Source organism: Danio rerio, chromosome 25, assembly GCF_049306965.1.
Source record: "Danio rerio strain Tuebingen ecotype United States chromosome 25, GRCz12tu, whole genome shotgun sequence".
Lineage (NCBI taxonomy): Eukaryota > Metazoa > Chordata > Actinopteri > Cypriniformes > Danionidae > Danio > Danio rerio.
In genome coordinates this window covers 8,301,101-8,318,524 of record NC_133200.1, presented here as the reverse complement: position 1 = coordinate 8,318,524, position 17,424 = coordinate 8,301,101, and the positions used below count along the sequence as shown (strand labels likewise).

The 17,424-nt window shown below is 36.1% G+C and overlaps 2 protein-coding genes across 5 annotated transcripts in view; one reads left to right on the top strand and one right to left on the bottom strand.

Annotated features, from left to right (window-relative positions):
• myo5ab (myosin VAb) overlaps positions 1–1,218 on the top strand; it is a 38,403-nt gene extending 37,185 nt beyond the window's left edge. For all 3 annotated transcript variants that reach the window (XM_073942736.1, XM_009297774.5, XM_068217487.2), the window contains exon 40: positions 707–1,218. In XM_073942736.1, the coding sequence (XP_073798837.1) occupies positions 707–859 (153 nt within the window). In that variant the 3' untranslated portion in view covers positions 860–1,218. The remainder of the gene's footprint in view (positions 1–706) is intronic.
• Positions 1,219–3,234: 2,016 nt separating this feature from the next.
• On the bottom strand, positions 3,235–16,691 carry LOC560863 (GTPase IMAP family member 8). 2 transcript variants are annotated; one of them, XM_073942738.1, is made up of 7 exons: positions 16,605–16,691; positions 12,670–12,791; positions 10,987–11,679; positions 8,732–9,424; positions 5,296–5,868; positions 5,073–5,186; positions 3,235–3,950 (listed from the first exon to the last, which is right to left on the bottom strand). In XM_073942738.1, exons 2-7 carry the CDS (start codon positions 12,671–12,673, stop codon positions 3,889–3,891), a joined length of 2,139 nt encoding a protein of 712 aa, XP_073798839.1. In that variant the 5' UTR covers positions 12,674–12,791; positions 16,605–16,691; the 3' UTR covers positions 3,235–3,888. The 2 variants fall into 2 exon arrangements, with proteins under 2 accessions (XP_073798839.1, XP_073798840.1); XM_073942739.1 differs by lacking the exon at positions 12,670–12,791 and having other exon boundaries at positions 16,605–16,690.
• Between the last annotated feature and the right edge of the window lie 733 nt (positions 16,692–17,424).

Here is a 17,424-nt window from a genome sequence, read left to right as displayed (position 1 = left end):
TTTTTTTCTTCAATTAAGTGTAATATAAATTATTAAACCTGTTAAAACCTGTCCTAGGATAGATTTTGAAGATAATTTTAAGAAATTCTTTAATTTAAAGGGATAGTTCACCCAAAAATGAAAATTTTCATTTAGTCATCCCTGTTAAAAACCTTTGAGTTTCTTTTGAACACAAAAGAAGATATTTTGAAGTATGTTGGAAACCTGTAACCATTGACTTTCATAGTATTTGTTTTTCTTACTATAAATGTCAATGGCTTTTCAAAATCTTCTGTGTACAACAAAAAAGATAGAGCAGGGGTGTCCAAACTCAGTCCTGGAGGGCCGGTGTCCTGCATAGTTTAGCTCCAACATCCTTCAACACACCTGCTTGGAAGTTTTAGTATACTTAGAGCTTGATTAGCTGGTTCTGGTGTGTTTAATTGGGGTTGGAACTAAAATATGCAGGACACCGGCACTTCATGACTGAATTTGGACACCCCTGAGGTAGAGGGTTTAAAAAAATAATTTGGAACCATTTGAATAAAATAATTAGTAAATTAAAATATTTTCCTGAACTATCTCTTTAAATGCTCTTTAATTTAAGTCATCAGAATAATCATGATTTAAAAAGAAAAATGACTGTCAAAATGAACACTGCAGAGTTGTTTTTCATGTATTTTAAAAGTCTGATTTACATATTTAATTACTTTTCTTTATTCTCCAGACTTTATTAAAGGATCGTAAGGAGTCTTCCCAGTTACTGATGGACGCTAAGATTATTTTCCCCGTCACGTTCCCCTTCAACCCGTCATCTGTGGCCCTCGAGACCCTCCAGCTCCCCAGCCGCCTCAACCTGAGCTTCCTGACCCGAGTTTAACCAGTGATGTCATCACAGCAGATGCTTTGATTTGACCAATGACTGTGGAGCTTTTTTGTGGACACATAGAATTACAATGTTTACAGTTCCTGTAGAGAATATCATGTGTTTTATGAAATGTTTGTGTGAGCGGAATAATTTGTTGATCTCTGATGTGTTTCAGGATATATTGTCTAAACTCTGGATGCTGCATTAAAAATGTTGACTGCAGAGATCATTTTGTAGATATTTTGTATCTACATTTTGTAGATAAACATATTCTCAGTCTTTATATATATATATATATCTTTAATATTTTTATGTCAAATTACTGCACATGAAATGGTTCATTACCAATAAAAAAAGCAAATGCTGTAAAATCTCTATTTAAAGGGCACATATTTTCCAGATTTAATGTCTTTTGTGTCTCCAGAATGTGTTGAGTTTCAGCTCAAAACACTCATTAAATTATTTATTAGACCTTTCAGAATGTTTCTGCTCTAAACACCATGTAGCTGTTTTTGTTGCCTGTGTCTTTAATGCTAGTTCTCCCTGCCCACCGTTCCCACGTGCCTGTGAGAGTGTGCCTCAGGCCCCGTTTACACTAATACGTTTTAGTTTGAAGACATATAAGTTTTGCCATGGTTATGCCATCCGTCCACACTAAGCCGGATTTTTTTTGAGCCCTGAAAACGGAGCGATTAAAAAAACGCTGGAGAGGCCATTTTCTTTCTAAAACGCTGCTGCTCCGTCTTTGTGGATGGGTGAAAACGGAGACATCTAAAAAAAAAAAAAAAAAAAAAAAAAAAAAAAAAAACGAAGGCGGGGCTGCAGACATTCACCTCTCTGGGGCTTTTTCCCTCAAGTAGCCTACACACACACACACACACACACAGTTCAGTCTTGCGTCCGCTCTGTGCAAGTTCAGATTTCACAAGTTTGATATGGAAAACAAACTCCCGAGTGTACTTTATAAAGTCATTCACATCACCCTGGCTATGCTGTTCCACTCTCTTAACAATAAAATTAAAACATGATGTGAGGAACTGCCTATTCATTTAGATATTAGCAACTTAACACATCAAAAATGTTGAGGCATCATGTAGCTGCATAGTACGAGCATCATCTTCATGCATATTTATAACAAAACGGAGCCTATGACATCACTGCCTCCTTTCATTTTCATTGAAAATACGAAACATAGCATCTCTTTCACTGAATATCCGTTTTAATAATCAATAACGGCCATTTTAAAAGTATAACGTACAATAAATTTACACAATAGAGAAAATTAAGGCAGTCAATTGTGCAGAATCGGTGTCCACAGTTACGTTATTTAAGATATTAACCTAACTTATCTTTGCGCTCAGCCAAAACGTTACAGAACAAGTATAGATTCAAAAGACCAACAGCGGGGAATATGTTGTTAGATAGACAACAAAATGAATTGTATATCACGGTGAAGTCTGACATGAACAGCTCTCATATGGTTATGTGCTCAAAGCACACTGCAGCGCATGCCAGAGAGTGTGTGTTTGGTCACGTGAAGTGCGGTTTCTCCGTTTTAATGTAGACTGAGAGCTGTTCAGAAACGCTAGTGTGGACGCGGATCATTTTCATTCTAAAATGCTGTTTTAAAACTGAAACATACTACTGTAAACGGGGCCTCAGTCTCCAGCCAGAGAAACAATACAGTGACACATAAAGCAGATCTCACGAAAAGTTTGTTAGAATTACTACAATAAGAACTTTCCCAATGATTATTTGATGTATTTGTTGTCAAGTTAATTCAAGCCTTTCGATGAGTCACACAATGTCATTGCAAAGTTGCCGCGCACACATTTCACTTTGCACTGCTTTTGCATGGCAAATATGACAGGATACATGTTAATATTCACTGCTGTATTGGTATCTGTTATGTACAAAAAAGAGGATTGATACATCTGCTGTGTACTGACATGTGGCTGTGCTGATAAAGACGGTAAAATCGTTGTAATTCATTATAAACATGCACTGTTTTATAAACGTTTTAAACTTGTAAAACTGGCTCTTGATCACCTTTGATGATAATTGATGATCACAGAAAGATGAACAGATCCTTTAATCCCATTTGTTTTGCACACATCTTGTCTTGTTGATATGATTATATGCATTACTATGGAAACATGTTAATATGCAGCTGTCAATCAGTTCAGTGAGCGGGGAAACCGCACTCCTACGTCATGTTGCGGTTGGCCTCAAAATGGAAGGGATTTGGATCCTATTATGATGTCAGGAAATTTTAAAAAAGATTTATTGTGTTTCTATCACCCCAATATGACTGTGGAAACACTATACCAACACACAGTTCTGTTCAAACAGCTTAGAAAAGAGGATTTTCAACATAGGTGCCCTTTAAAGATTTGTTGATCTTTGAAACGTTTTAAAGACCCTGGACAATACTCAACATTGCATTCGCTGTATCACAATGTAAAGATTTGCACATTCTTTATTATCATGTATGTGTTTAACTATACATTGAGACAATTATCTATATACAACTTTTTATAATGCAGCTTTACAGAAAATCAGATATTAATGTTGTTAATGTTACACATCTTATTCAAACAGAGCTTAAAAGTCAAAGTGAACATGTTCAATATTTATATAAAACACAAACTATACTCAATGAATATAGATGATAGCTGTGTGTACCGAATGATGTTTGTCCACTCAGTCTAAATCTTAAAAGAAGTAACAAATAATTGACATTATTTAGTTGTTAACAAAAATATTCAAATCTATTTGAAATACACAAACAGGTTGTAATAAAGCTGTAATTTAACACTACCAAATAATGATTCAGGTCTTCGGTTCTTAAATCCTTATTTATCAGGCTTCTTAAAAATTATTAAAAGTTTTCAGCTTTTAAGTTTTCTGTGTGCGCTTTTGGTTTCTGATCGCTCTACAGATTCAGGGATGGATCTCAAAGACCCATATCCTGAACTGTGAGAAGAGGCTTTAGAGCATCTTGATCTACAAACTGATTCACCATCTGCTGCTGATCGAGATCATAATGAACCATGAACTGAGCTTCCCAGAGACGATGTGTCTGACCAATCATCTCCGCTCACTGAGAAGAAAAAAGGAGAAAGAAAATTATTGTGATATTAATCTCTGACTGTGTAATCTTTATTACAGCATTCGTATGAACATAATTCACTGATATCAAAAGAATCAGGGTACAGTTGATCAACTATTGATAATGTTTTTGATCAACTTAAAATAATTTTTTTCACATATGCTCACTTTTTGTGTGTGTGTGTGTGTGTGTGCGTGTGCGTGTGCGTGTGCGTGTGCGTGTGCGTGTGCGTGTGCGTGTGTGTGTGTGTGTGTGTGTGTGGTCATTTCCCTCCCAACCTCGATTCCTGCTAGTCAAATTTTTAAAATGATCAGCATAACTGTACAACACAAAATATTAAAAATGCTGGTAATTTTGTCCCCCAATGACTCATTAATAAGTTTGTAGATGATGAAACTCAATTGGTCTCAGCATCCAGCATTCTTTAAATTATCTTCCTTGGTGAATAAATGATGAGGTAATTTTTCTTTTTGGATGAACTATCCTTTTGAGGCTTGTCTACAATGCAACTCTTCAAATAATATTAATATTAAAATAATATCTGTCCACACCACATGTGTAGCCAGCCTTTGTAGTACAACCTTTTTGGTCCTGTCTTTAAGGTTTTTGGGGATCATTTTAATTATCTATCATAAATTTGTCCCACAGCCATAAACAATAAACATTTTGACAACTTTATTCTGTGCTAACATCTCACCAAGGTGGGTAAACAGGTCAAAAATCAACTGTGCATTAAAGACACAACATGTAAACAGTGCACTCAAGTTCATTATTTCCATTGAGGACAGGAGGCTTTTTATATAATTTCCTTCATAAAAGAAAGTACAGCATAGGTTTGTCATGATCTAGAAAAATAGCCTAGCAACGACAGACACCAAGAAGTGACGCGCCTCACGCTTTTAGATGCGATATGTGAGCAGACCCTTAAAAGAAGATTAAAAGTGGAGTAAAACTTATTGTTGTATTAAAATCTTGGAGCAATCATTCCTCAGCAAGACTCTGGATTATTTATTTATTCATTTTTATCTCTTCTGTCACTCGGTAGGATTATTTGGTTTGGAAAGTTTCTTTTAGTATCAAGTTCATGAGACAAAGGAAACAAAAGACACTCACAGGATGGTGGATACACTTCTATGCTGCCAAATCTTTTTAGAACTCCTGAATCTATGGAACGTGATGAACCAATGCTTGATCGTGGTGACTGAGAACCATGTCCGTCATCTCTAACTATTGTAATAATGACAACAGAGAAGATTAGTACACAGCACACATTTAGAGACTAAACTGGATTTTGGTGTAAAAAATTTTATAAGTCCTATAAACTCAAAATGGCCACCGTTGTTTTGCGCCACAGTCTCCTCAATCTTCTCCAGCAGCTGCTTGATCTGAGTGTGGTCTCTGCTGTTGTTGTTGAGAACATGATATCTGTTCCCACATTTGTCCAGCAGACACTGGAGCTCCTGGCCTTCACTCTCAATGTGCTGCTCTATAGATGTGTCTGACAGAGAGTCTCCACGAGTGAACAGCACTATAGTGTGACTCCAGACTCTCTCACCCAGAAGACCCAGATGACCCTCCACTGCTTTTCTCTCAGTCTCTGTAAATGCAGCGTCCACACGTATGTTCAGCAGTAGAGCGTGTGGTCCTGGAGGACACAGAGACACACTGAGCAGAATCTCCTCTTTCAGTAACTCTGGACTGAACTCTACAGTGTAATTACTCCACCATCCTGGAGCTTCAATGACAGTGATGTGTTTGTCTGCTGCTTCTCCATGTTTCTTCACACACTTAGCAGATCTCTTCAAGTCAAACTCTTCACTGCACAGGATGCTGTTTCCTGATGAACTCTTACCAGCAAATCTAGACCCCATCAACACAATCCTCAGCTCTGAGAGATGCTGAGTGTGACCTTAAACAAAAAACAAACTACACTTTATGATAAATTGTGTACAATAGTTCAGTGTGTGGCGACGCAATGGCGGAGTAGGTAGTGCTTTCGCCTCACAGCAAGGTCGTTGATTCGAGCCTCGGCTGAGTCAGTTGGTGTTTCTGTGTGGAGTTTGCATGTTCTCCCTGTGTTTGCGTGGGTTTACCCCACAGTCCAATGAAGGATTCGGATTTCTGCTTTCCAATCCGTCTCATTATGGAACAACGTTTATCCTTTTCTCATCATCTTGTTTCTCATGATTTTTTTTATTAAATATAATTATTTGATCATTTGAATGAGTATTTAACTATAAATTGATTTTAATTAATTAATAAGTTAACACATTGCTTAATATAAGAATGTTCAGCACATTTGCCTGTCTCTTTATAACTATTTTCAGAAGCCACCAAACTAGGTCAGAGGTCACGGAGACCTTGAGTGGAACTGAGGGTTGAGGACAGGAATCAACTGTTTCTAATGTTGTTTCTAGTAGTTATTACTGTCTAAAATGTCTAAAGTGATTTTGTTATTTTTACGGTTAAATCTTTTAAAGTGATTTTACTTTTATTCAAGATAAACTTTGTATAGTAATATAACTGCCTGAATGTAGATTATACCGTTTTTTAACCAGTTTTGATAAAGACGGCTGAGAGTACGCTCAGCCTTGTATAAGAAACAGATTATACTTTAAGTGTGTGTGTGTTCTATTCGATTGTTGATCCGTTTCACAGGTCTGGAGCCAGCTCTAATCAGTCTAAGGGATGTCTGACGTATATGCTTAAGATATTGTTCAGAATTGTAAGCACAAACCCCTTGTGGAAATTTTCCTAGTTTATCTGTGCTTTAACCAATCAGGTTAGAACACCTATATGTATGACGCAGTTAATGACGTTATGTGAGAGTATAATTGTTATTGATTGGTGATTGTAAGCAGAGCGGCCTAGGAACTCATTGCGAGTGTTGAAGCTGGCTTCTGCTAATAAAACTGCAAACTATTTTCAGTGAACTTGATTTATTTAAATCTCTGACTCCGGCTCTTCTTCATCTACCAGACTGGTCATTCTTTGGGTCAAACTGTATACCATCCCTACACCAAAGATATGCGGTACAGGTGAATTGGGTAGGCAAAATTGTCTGTAGTGTATGATTGTGTGTGGATGTTTCCCAGAGATGGGTTGCAGCTGGAAAAGCATTCGCTGCGTAATCACTTGCTCCATAAGTTGGCGGTTCATTCCGCTGTGGCTACCCCAGATTAATAAAGGGACTAAGCCGAAAAGAAAATGAATACATAAATGAATTAATTAATTAATGAGTTCTGTGTGTATGTATAGCTCTGCTCCATATACATATAATAAGTGGAAAACAGTCACTGTGGTCCAGAATTTTTTTTTTTTTTGCTCAAACAGTGCTGAACAGAAACTTCAGCTTCTCAGATTCCAAAAAATTGCTGATGTTTTAAATTAAGGAAATAAAAGCAATTTTCAAGAAGTATGAATATATTTTATATAAACATTAGATGTTCTTGTTCTTTAGACATTTAATTAAAGGCAAAATAAAAAATCCAAGAAAAAAAGTCCAACATTCAGGGACAATTTATTGCATGGGGCTTTGAGACTTTTTAGATTCACAGTATAGAGCTCATAAAACATTGTCAGGCTTGTGACTCAAAAGAACTGGTTATAATATATATATATATATATATATATATATATATATATATATATATATATATATATATATATATATATATATATTAAGGGTAAGAACTAAGTAAATAAATATTCCCCCACTATCAGGTTGATTTTCCTTCAGGCAAAGCTGAAATTTGCATTATTATTAAATGTCCTCTGGGGGAGCATTGTCATTTATTTATTTATTTTCTTTTCGGCTAAGTCCCTTTATCACTCTGGGGTCGCCACAGAGGTATGAACCACCAACTTATCCAGTACATGTTTTACACAGCGGATGCCCTTCCAGCTGCAACCCATCTCTGGGAAACATTCATACACACTCATACACTATGGACAATTTAGCCTACCTAATTCACCTGTACTGCATGTCTTTGGACTGTGAGATAAACCAGAGCACCAGGAAGAAACCCACATGAACAAGGGGAGAACATGCAAACTCCACAGAAATGCCAACTGACCCACCGAGGCTCAACCCAGCTACCTTTTTGCTGTGAGGCAACAGCACTACACATTGCGCCACTGTGCCGCCTTTGGAAAGCATTCTGATGAAAATAAATAAATAAATTAATTTGAGTTTAACTCAAATAACTTTTTAACTGCACTAAAAGTTTAAATGAATTTCGATATCAATTTGGTTGTCAGTGTTTATAACGCTCTGCAAGAGATATGAACAATATCTTTCCTGAGTGTTGTTATCATTATTTGAAATGTGTGATGTGGAATAAAAATTTTATACTTTATTATTATAATTCAACTGAGCATTATTTATGTGAATGGGCCTAAACACTAACTTATGATTAAAATTTAAATGACTTGCATTGTTCAGTTTGCCAGTAAACATGTTGAAAAGCAACTGCGATAAATATCTGGAGAGATCATTCAAAAGTATTCAATATTACTGAGTCTGCATATTGTTGACGCTGCTTCATAAAAGAGATTTTCTTTCCGTTAAAGCACTTGTAGCTCCTGAGCTTCACGCGGCCGGTCAAACCTGCTCACTTTACAATAAAATTCACTGCAAAACATCTACAGGACACTTGAACACCACTGCTCAGATCATTGTGACTCCTGTATGATCTTTACTAGTAAAGAAGTAAAAATATTATGAAAACAGAAGATTATTTTAATATGCACAGATAATTTCATTCACTCACTCATCTGTGATCTGATGATTTCTCTCTGTTTCTTCATCCTCTTCATTCGTTCTTCTGCTCTCTTTTCCTCTGCTCTTCTTCTCTCCTTCACCTCCTGTAAAATCTCTCTGTCTAGTTCAAAATGGCCGGCATAGTTTTGTGCCACAGTCTCCTCAATCTTCTCCAGCAGCTGAGTGTGGTCTCTGCTGTTGTTGTTGAGAACATGATATCTGTTCCCACATTTGTCCAGCAGCCACTGGAGCTCCTGGCCTTCACTCTCAATGTGCTGCTCTATAGATGTGTCTGACAGAGAGTCTCCACGAGTGAACAGCACTATAGTGTGACTCCAGACTCTCTCACCCAGAAGACACAGATGATCCTCCACTGCTTTTCTCTCAGTCTCTGTAAATGCAGTGTCCACACGTATGACCAGCAGTAGAGCGTGTGGTCCTGGAGGACACAGAGACACACTGAGCAGAATCTCCTCTTTCAGTAACTCTGGACTGAACTCTACAGTGTAATTCCTACACCATCCTGGAGCTTCAATGACAGTGATGTGTTTGTCTGCTGCTTCTCCATGTCTCTTCACACACTGAGCAGATCTCTTCCAGTCAAACTCTTCTCTGCACAGGATGCTGTTTCCTGATGAACTCTTACCAGCAAATCTAGACCCCATCAACACAATCCTCAGCTCTGAGAGACGCTGAGTGTGACCTTAAACACAGAACAAATTAAACTTTATGATAAATTGTGTACAGCAGTTCTGTGTAAATCTCTGCTCCACATACATTTAATTAGTGAAGAAAAACAGTGGGCTCCACAATAAAACAAAACGTTAGACATCCTTTTTCATTGATCAATTTTCCTTTGGCTTAATCCCTTATTTATCAGGGGGCGCCCCAGCAGAATGAACCGCCAACCATTCTAGCATATGTTTTATGCAGCAGACACCATTCCAGCCACAATCTAGTACTGGAAAACACCCATACACTTTCACATTCACACACAAACACAGAGACAGAGACACACACACGCACACAGACACGCACACAGAGAGAGAGACACAGTACTGGAAAACACCCATACACTCTCACATTCACACACACACACACGCACACAGAGACAGAGACACACACACGCACACACACACGCACACAGAGAGAGAGACACAGTACTGGAAAACACCCATACACTCTCACATTCACATTCACACACACACACGCACGCACGCACGCACGCGCACACACACACACACAGGCCTATTTACATTATTCAATTCACCTACACTGTATGTCTTTGGGCTGTGGAAACTGGAGCACCTGGATGATTTTTTTGATGTTTGATGAAAGGTGAAATTTAAGATTTAAAGTCTCAAATTCAGGGGCTGCACAATATATCGTTTCAGCATCAATATCACACTGTGTTCATCTGCAAAAGTCACATTGCAAAGATATGCAATGTTGAGTCTGAATTATAGTTGACCAGAAGCTACAGAATTGTATTTAATAACGGCTATTTATATGTTTTATGAAAAAAAAAATCTTATTTAAAATTCTTGTCTTGTTTTTAGTCCAAATATCTTCATTCCAAAGCAAACACAAGATTATTTTACTTACCCTACTGGCAAACATTCTGCTTGTTTTAATAAAAAACTTCTAATTTTCATGTATTTTTTTTCTGACAGTGAAAACTAAACAATATTTTTACTTGATCTAAGATTGTTTTGATATTTGGACTAAAAATGAGACAAAACAGCAAGGAAAGCATTTTTTTTGTGTGGCAATTATTCAATTTCTGCACCTGAATACTGTTAGACAGTATGTGCGTGTCTCTATAGAGTTTTCTAACTAGTGAATGACATGTTATATCTGATCAGGGTGCCTTTTAGACTTAAGGAGGCATGGCTTTGGAAGGCAGGGGAGGGTCGTAAAAATTCTAAGCTATTATGTTGATTCTAGCATTCTGACAGATCACCTACTGCACCTTTAAACACAGTAAACTAAAACTGTAGAAAAGGTTTGACATTGTTCAGTGTTCATTCTGACTCGGCTGAACCCAAGATACTGCTGTGTACTTTGAGACTGCTGTGCAGAATAAACTTCTTCATAGAGATCTTCTACATCCTCTTCATTTTTTTTCTTAAAATTCATTTATCTTATATAGATTATATCATATATCCTCAGAATGCTCCCACGGAGGACACTTGACTGTGACAGTTTCAGGTTTGCCTGAATTTGCCTGTAATTCAATATGCACAGATAATTTCATTCACTCACTCATCTGTGATCTGATGATTTCTCTCTGTTTCTTCATCCTCTTCATTCGTTCTTCTGCTCTCTTTTCCTCTGCTCTTCTTCTCTCCTTCACCTCCTGTAAAATCTCTCTGTCTAGTTCAAAATGGCCGGCATAGTTTTGTGCCACAGTCTCCTCAATCTTCTCCAGCAGCTGAGTGTGGTCTCTGCTGTTGTTGTTGAGAACATGATATCTGTTCCCACATTTGTCCAGCAGACACTGGAGCTCCTGGCCTTCACTCTCGATGTGCTGCTCTATAGATGTGTCTGAAAGAGAGTCTCCACGAGTGAACAGCACTATAGTGTGACTCCAGACTCTCTCACCCAGAAGACCCAGATGACCCTCCACTGCTTTTCTCTCAGTCTCTGTAAACACAGTGTCCACACGTATGACCAGCAGTAGAGCGTGTGGTCCTGGAGGACACAGAGACACACTGAGCAGAATCTCCTCTTTCAGTAACTCTGGACTGAACTCTACAGTGTAATTCCTCCACCATCCTGGATCTTCAATGACAGTGATGTGTTTGTCTGCTGCTTCTCCATGTCTCTTCACACACTGAGCAGATCTCTTCCAGTCAAACTCTTCTCTGCACAGGATGCTGTTTCCTGATGAACTCTTACCAGCAAATCTAGACCCCATCAACACAATCCTCAGCTCTGAGAGACGTTGAGCTTCACCTGAAACAAACAGTGAACAAAACCCATTTTTGCAAATGTTTGTATTTCAGCTTCTCAGATTCAGAAAGGTTGCTGATCCTTGGAACTAAAAAAATAAAAGCACTTTTCAAGATGTATGAATGTTTTACAGAAACATTAGACTTTTTTCTTATGTAGATTTTTAATTAAAGGCAAAATAAAAAAAAAAATTAAAAAAGTCTAACATTCAGGGACAATTTATTGTACGATGGTTTGAGACTTCAGATTCAGGGTATAGAGCTCATTAAAACATTTTTCGGTTTGTGACTTGATAAAAAACAGTTTATTATTTATTAGGATACAAATTAAGTAAATAAATATTCCCCACTATCAGGTTGATTTACTTTCAGGCAAACTGATATTGACATAATTATTAAATAGCATTCTGATGAAAATAAATAAATTTGAGTTCTTAACTACGCTAAAAGGTCAAATGGATTTTGATGTAAATTTGACTGTCAATATTTTCAGGGCTCTGCAAGTAATTTCAACAATCTTTCCTCTGTCATTATCAATTTTTAAATGTGTGATGTAAAATTACGTTTTTTTTATACTTTGTGATTATAATTTAACTGAGCATTATTGATGTGAATGGGCCATAGCACAAACATTTAGATAACTATTTAAAATGTATTAAATTGTTCAGTTTGGCAGTGAATATATTGAAAAGCAACTGTATAAAATATCTGGAGAGACCATTCACAAATATTCAATATTACTGAGTCTGCATATTGTTGCCGCTGCTTTATAAAAGAGATTTTCTTTCATTTAAAGCATGTGTAGTTCCTGAGCTTAATGCGGCTGATCAAACCTGCTCACTTTACAATGAAATTCACTGCAGAACATCTACAGGACACTTGAACACCACTGCTCAGATTATTTGGCTGTAATTTATCTATATTACTAAAGAGTAATACAATAATATTAAAAAAGATTATTTCAATACACACATATCATTTGATTTTCACTCACTCATCTGTGATCTGATGTTTTCTTTCTGTTTCTTAATCCTCTTCTTTTGTTCTTCTGCTCTTTTCTTTTAGTCTCTTTAAACACAGTGTCCACACGTATGTTCAGCAGTAGAGCGTGTGGTCCTGGAGGACACAGAGACACACTGAGCAGAATCTCCTTTTTCAGTAACTCTGGACTCTTCTCTACAGTCATCTCTCCACCATCCTGGAGCTTCAATGACAGTGATGTGTTTGTCTGCTGCTTCTCCATGTCTCTTCACACACTGAGCAGATCTCTTCAAGTACACCCGTCTGCAGCCCGCAGATCGGGGCGGGGCTGAATACGGGGCGTGGCTGAATGTGCAGCCCCGCCCATAAATGGGCGGGATTAAACATGTCACTCCGCCTACAAGTCTTTCATTGGTTCACGGAAACAGACGTTGATGTAATGTATGCTTTTGATTCCGGTTTTCATCTCTGCATGGTAAGTACACATCTTCTGTCATGTAAATGGTCAAATTATAGTGCAGTACACCTCACGTATTATGTGTCATTTATTTAATTTAAGGCCTTTAAGGAGATATGAAGTTTTAAAGCCTTAAAAAAATGTTTTCTGTGTTAGGGTTGGCGTTTTCCAGGTTGATCGTACAGTTGGTGGTTTTATTCACTTAGAAGACAGTCCATCACATGAAGTTTATTAATATCAAAGATAACAAAATATATTTTTCTTTGTGGCATGTTCTCTAATTTATATACTCTGGTAATGTTATTGCTAAATATGTACAATATAAAACTTGATTCTTAACTTAGTGATCTATACTACATTCTGTTTGCAGATCATTGGCATTGATATATAATCATCACTATGATTCCTTAGGAGCATATTCTCTGTTTTATTTTATTTTACCTCAGTTCTTTCTCTCCTTTTGTTTTAATAGATTTGTGCATTTAATAATTTTTATTTTTATTTACACTTCATGTTCTCTTTTTTTTTGTTTACTTTATAACCCATGCATGAAACTTATGCAGAGGGGAATGTGAGGAAGGGGCATGCCTAGTGCAAACATATTTAATTCCTTGAGTTTAACTTTAATATACTGTATGTTAAGCGACATGTTGATGATTGTTGGTTATTTTGTACAGATGCCGCCTGAGATCCTGCAGTGGATCCTACTGAGAGTTGTCACACAGGATGGTGATGTTACATTTCTGCAACTCTCACTGACATCCAGGACCTGCTGAGCCATTGTCATTCATTCATTCATTCATTCATTTTCTTGTCGGTTTTGTCCCTTTATTAATCCGGAGTCACAACAGTGGAATGAACCGCCAACTTATCCAGCAGGTTTTTACGCAGCAGATGCCCTTTCAGCCGCAACCCATCTCTGGGAAACATCCACACACACATTCACACACACACTCATACACTACAGACAATTTAGCCTACCCAATTCACCTGTACCGCATGTCTTTGGACTGTGGGGGAAACCGGAGCATCTGGAGAAAACCCACACGAAGGCAGGGAGAACATGCAAACTCCACACAGAAACGCCAACTGAGCCGAGGTTCGAATCAGCGACCCAGCAACGTTCTTGCTGTGAGGTGACAGCACTACCTACTGCGCCACTGCCTCGCCGTGCCATTGTCAGTAATCCAAAATTCAAGAAGCAGGCTGTGTGTGTGTGTGTGTGTGTGTGTGTGTACACATGATAAAGAGTACAGAATATGCCAAGCACTTTTTACTGCAGATTGTTACTTTAATGCTGTAGAGGAATTTCCCTGTAAAAAATATATAATTGTTTTTATGTTTATTAAAGATAATAATCACAAACTGCTGTATCTTAAATTATTATTAATATTTTCTATAAATTGTCAGTCTTCCTTTTGTACGTGTGCATGTGCATACACAGATGTCCTGTAGGTGAGACATCTGACATCTAAAAAACACAGATCTGCCAGATTTTTACTTGAACCGAGAAAGAGGGACTTTCAACTGAGTGTATTGCTTTGTGTTGGTATTTATTTATCAGGATTTGTCAAATAAAAAAATCAGAAGTTTACACGAGTGCTGCACTTATTAATGTCAAATTTATTTTCATTAATTTATGTCCAGATAGATAAGTAATAAATAAAACTGGCCGTTTGTGCCACACTATTAATATAATATTCAGTGTATTTATTATTCTAATTAAATGAAATAGAATAACAATGTTGTACGTGACTCTTAATAACCAAACAAAATCATTATAAAAATATTTTTAAAGATCTACAGTGCAGAAATGGATCCAGAAGGGTTGTTAGAAAGTGGTATTAAAGTATTTACCCTGTATTTACAAATAATACAAAAATAAAACCAAGAAGACTGCATTTTAATTCAGTAATATTAGATTATGAAATTATTTGTAACTTATTAATTAAATTGTAGAACAGATATTAAAACCACTCAGTAGGTGGCAGCAGAGCACTGTCTTCTTTCAAATGGAGAAACTGAACAAAACTTTAATGGATTAGTAAATAATAAATAATGAAATTGATTGCATTCATAGATGACACACCATGTAATATGAAAAAAAATAATAAATTTTTTTTACTCATGCTGGAACATTTACATATAACAGATCATATACATGTATATTCATAGCAGCGTCAAAGTAAAAATAAATCCATTATATGATGAAATAATCTGATTTAATAAGTAAAAAGGTTACAAACATATACTTCCCTTAATAAATAATAGCTTATCCCTGCTCTTAATAAAACTCAAAGCAGTGCAGTATTGAAAGAGAAACAATTGGACACATGCCCAATATTTTTAATAGTATAATTTTAATATTTTCAATTGTAAATTTTCCAGAGAACTCTCCTATTCAAAGGGAAAAAATTTAACTGAACTAAGAGCACTGCATTTTTATTTATTTTTTCAGACTCCACCTTTATTTGCTGTAAATATGCAATATGCATTTGCATTTTGAAGCAAAATAATAAACCATTAAAATATCAGAACTAAAATCACTGCGTTTCTGAAGTGACACCATTGTGAAAAGAGTCTTTTGAGTCTTTTGTAATATTTTTTAGCAGGAAAAATACCATTATGAAATTCACATAACTGTTAACATAATTAACATATAAAACACTCGTCAAGAATGCCCACTTTTGTGCATTTTTGTGTTTATTAACAATAAAAACAATATTTAAGAAATTGTACATGCATTTCCTGTTTACTGACACCACGTAGTGGGCATTCACGCTATTGCGTTTCCACTAACCAATGAAATTACATGTGGGCGTGGCTGAATGTGCAGCCCCGCCCCACATTCATCCCCGCCCAGATCTGCGGGCTGCAGACAGGGGCTTCTCGATCTCTTTAATACTCAGCTCTGAGAGATGTTGAATACCATCTGTGCAAATACAGAACAAGAAATATGGATCCTAACATGCATTTTGGAGTAAACAAAAGCTTTACAAAAATATGTCTATAACTACATTTACACTAATAATAATGAATCCCTCTCTTGACCGCCATCGAACAGCATCCTATGTTAATTATGAACTCTCAGAGAAATAAATCGTTTTGCTTAATCAACAGAACTCTTATAAATAAATCAAGTGTGAATAAATAAATAAAAATTATAATATCACAAAATTTATTTGTGGCAAAATAACGAGAATCCGGTGATTCCTCTCAAAGCATGTTTTGCATCGTTACAGCCAGACACTCGAAAATACAACCATACTGTAATACCTTTTCTGAGGAAAAAAAAACTCTTAAAAAATATGATTAAAAAAACTTTTATTGTGGTTAATGTTTTAAAATGGTTAATGTGAAAGTGAAAGTCTGACAGGAATAAAATAAATAAATAAATATAACTCGTGTGGTTTTAAAGTATTTTAGTTAGGCTTAACTATCTATATTAGCTATAAACAAAATTAACCTAAGTTTTTGAAATTAATACTTACTTTTGTCCGTTTTAGTTGATACTGTCTCAGCAGGAGTTGTGTCAGTCTAGTCGATTTTACCTTTCCTGTCTGACTGGATTTACTTTCACAGGTGCTTTCGACGCAGTATGGCAAGCTATTTACCATTTAACGCCCCGTGTGTACTAGTAATTTATTTTGGGGAGTAAAATTTCCATTTCGATATACATTTTGCAGTTTGAATAACTCGTAATTAAAATTAAGATATCTGTAGCATGTTTATGGCTGGTCATAATATTACACCGAACACATACAATATTCTTTTGACTAGTCATGTGTTTCTACAGTGCTATTGCATATAGCATGTTCTTCCAAGGACTTTGATTTAAAAATATTTTCTGATATGTACAGATTAATTTTGACATGATAATTAATTTAGACATCTTTTTAAAATTGTAATATTATTATTTGAGTGTATGACAATGTAGTATTACTAGAACCCAAAAGGCTATAATAACCTGTCCTTTTGTTTTTACATTTTGTCATGATTATTGCTCTGATGTAAAGTTGTAAAATCGAATAAATATATTATCTGATGTAATCTTTTATAATCAATGCTCATCCACATTTGAAGATATTGAAGACAGCTGAAGATATCTACAGCATTATTACAGATATCTTGGATAATACAAAATCTTGGTAAATTCAAAATGTATATAGGCTACATTTTTTACTAATCTACTAATCTTTTACTGATTCAATTTTATTCTTACTAGTCAAATTTAAATTAAGATTATTTGAAATATGTAAAATATCAATCTCAAATAATTTAACTTGCCGTAAATACTAAAATGGTTTGCCA